Consider the following 2500-nt stretch of genomic DNA (forward strand, 5'->3'; position numbering starts at 1 on the left):
CCGTGTCATGCTCCGTGGTGCCGTGTCATGCTTCATTGTGCCGTGTCATGCTGTGCAGGAGGCTCTGCTGTTCAAGCAGAACGAGGCTCACCTGTCAGGAGCGGGAAGATTCTTCAACGCCTCCTTCCAGGTGTCAGCCTGCACTGTGATTGGCTGCGGCCCCTGGAGCCCGCCCCTGCTGCTGCTGCCCGCCGCCGGTATGCACTGCAGTGTGTGTGTGAGTGTGTGTGTGTGTGTGTGTGTGTGTGTGTGTGTGTGTGTGTGTGTGTGTGTGTGTGTGTGTTGTCTTCCTTTTACAAAACTGAAACCTTTGAATTCTGTGTGGTTGTCTGTGTGTTTTATCATCATCATTTGATTGATTGATTGATTGATTGATTGGCTGACAGCTGTATGTGTGCTCCCAGCAGTGCAGGTCCCAGGTGGGCGGAGCCACATGTGGGTGGGCCTCCTACTGGGTTTGCTGGTGGCGGCCATGTTGGGTCTGTTCCTGTCGGCGCTGGTGCGTCGCCGCGGCAAAGAGACGCAGTTTGGGTACGAGCATGCTAATGATTTAATAACAACATGCTTATAATCTGTATATATAATCTATATATATAATCTGTGTATATAATCTGCATATTATAATCTGTGGGGAATAACAGTGTTGTCCCTCCACCTGCCTGCAGCTCCGCCTTCAAACCTCCAGGAGCGGAGAGCTCGGTGTCGTTCACGGCCGCTCGCTCCTTCAACAGGAACTGTGTGGAGCTGCAGGAGTCCACCTGTGAGTGTCACACACACACACACACACACACACACACTTGCATATTTACAGATTCAGTTTTTGAGTTCATGTATCTTGCAAAATAAAGAATAATAAGTGAAGTCTGCACACTGTGAGGAGAGAGGCAGGAGGAGGAGGAGGAGGAGAAGGACGAGGGGGAGGGGGAGGGGGAGGAGGAGGAGGAGGAGGAGGAGGAGGAGGAGGAGGAGGAGGAGGAGGAGGAGGGTGGCGGCGGTGTTTCAGCAGCTGTTTACCGTCCGTCTGTCCTCCAACACACAATACTGGCGCCTGTATTGACCCGTTCCTCAGCTCCAGTTCCTCAGACGGCCTGTATTTACTGACACCGCCCGCACCTCACCTGTCCGTCAAACAGCATGGGGGCGGAGCTTCTCCTTTCAATGTCTGCTCAGCTCCGCCCCCTGATCTCTAGTGAAACCTGGCTCACTGATGGAAAGTGACGCCCCCATGACGCCGTAGGGCCACGCCCCCGTGACGCCGTAGGGCCACGCCCCCGTGACGCCGTAGGGCCACGCCCCCCTCCGTGCCCCTTCATGAGAAAGCAGTTCCACGAGGGAGAAAGACGTTATGGAGCCGGGGAGCGGTGGTGATATTCTGAGAGAAAAAACTCCAAGATTAAAGTCATAATTTTTTGAGAAAAAACTTGGATATTCTCTGAGATTAAAGTCATAAATTTATGAGAAAAAACTTGGATATTCTCTGAGATTAAAGTCATAAATTTATGAGAAAAAACTTGGATATTCTCTGAGATTAAAGTCATAATTTTTTGAGAAAAAACTTGGATATTCTCTGAGATTAAGGCGGTGAATTTATGAGGGAAAAAACCTCAGTAATTTTCTTTTTTTCTCATAAATTTGTGAGATCTGTCTTGTAAATTTATATCTTTATTTTTTTAACAAGTTTGTACATTTCTGGCTTTAATCCTGGAGATGTTGGAGTTTTTCCCCTCGCCCTCGTCCCGCGGCTCTGACCCGCCGCCGTGCCGCCTGTCAGCTGGCAGCGCTCACTGAAGGAGACAAAAAAAGACGAGAGGGTTTTTATTCCAGCTGTGGTCCGCTCGCCACGCACAGAACCACTTTTTTCACATTTTCACCTTTTTGGTGATTTTCTTTTAGCTGCTTTTGTATTTTTTTTTTCTAATATAACATAATTGATGAACACTTGTATTTTCTGTTCTGGATGCTGTTGTATTGTTTTATTGTGTTAAATAGTTTGTCTGACTGACTGACTGTTAACTTAAAGTAAGGTCTGTTTGGGCGTTTCTACAGGACATTTTGACACGGCCATTTTCTGATGACTACAAATGAATATCAGTCCTAAATATCAGTGCATCAGTTGTTCATGTCCTGGATTACTAATAATCTGTGCTGCCTGGGATCCCTGGTTTATGCCTCCTCCCTCTCATCGCTGCTCCACTGAGAATCAAATCTCTCTGAATCAAGACAATCAAAAAGATTCATGAACTGGACACACACACACACACACACACACACACAGAGTCATTGGTGTGTATGTGAAGTAATCAGTGTGTGTCTCCCTCTAGTGGACAGTCTGGGCATCAACGACGACCTGAAGGCCAAACTGCAGGACGTCCTGATCCCAGAGAGACTGCTGACCCTGGGACACATGCTGGGCAAAGGTCTGTCTCACACACACACAGACACACGCACACACACACACACGCACACACACACGCACACACACACACACGCACACACACAC

At 48.4% G+C, this 2500-nt stretch overlaps 1 protein-coding gene across 3 annotated transcripts in view; it reads left to right on the plus strand.

The window, feature by feature from the left end:
* tyro3 (TYRO3 protein tyrosine kinase) overlaps positions 1 to 2500 on the plus strand; it is a 33169-nt gene that overhangs the window by 20887 nt on the left and 9782 nt on the right. For 2 of the 3 annotated variants that reach the window (XM_030082019.1, XM_030082017.1), the window contains exons 9-12: positions 59 to 197; positions 405 to 531; positions 666 to 760; positions 2322 to 2417. In XM_030082019.1, coding sequence (XP_029937879.1) covers positions 59 to 197; positions 405 to 531; positions 666 to 760; positions 2322 to 2417 — 457 coding nt within the window. The remainder of the gene's footprint in view (positions 1 to 58; positions 198 to 404; positions 532 to 665; positions 761 to 2321; positions 2418 to 2500) is intronic. The other variant, XM_030082018.1, reaches the window with a different exon arrangement.

This window comes from Myripristis murdjan, chromosome 22 (assembly GCF_902150065.1).
Source record: "Myripristis murdjan chromosome 22, fMyrMur1.1, whole genome shotgun sequence".
NCBI classification, from domain to species: Eukaryota; Metazoa; Chordata; class Actinopteri; order Holocentriformes; family Holocentridae; genus Myripristis; species Myripristis murdjan.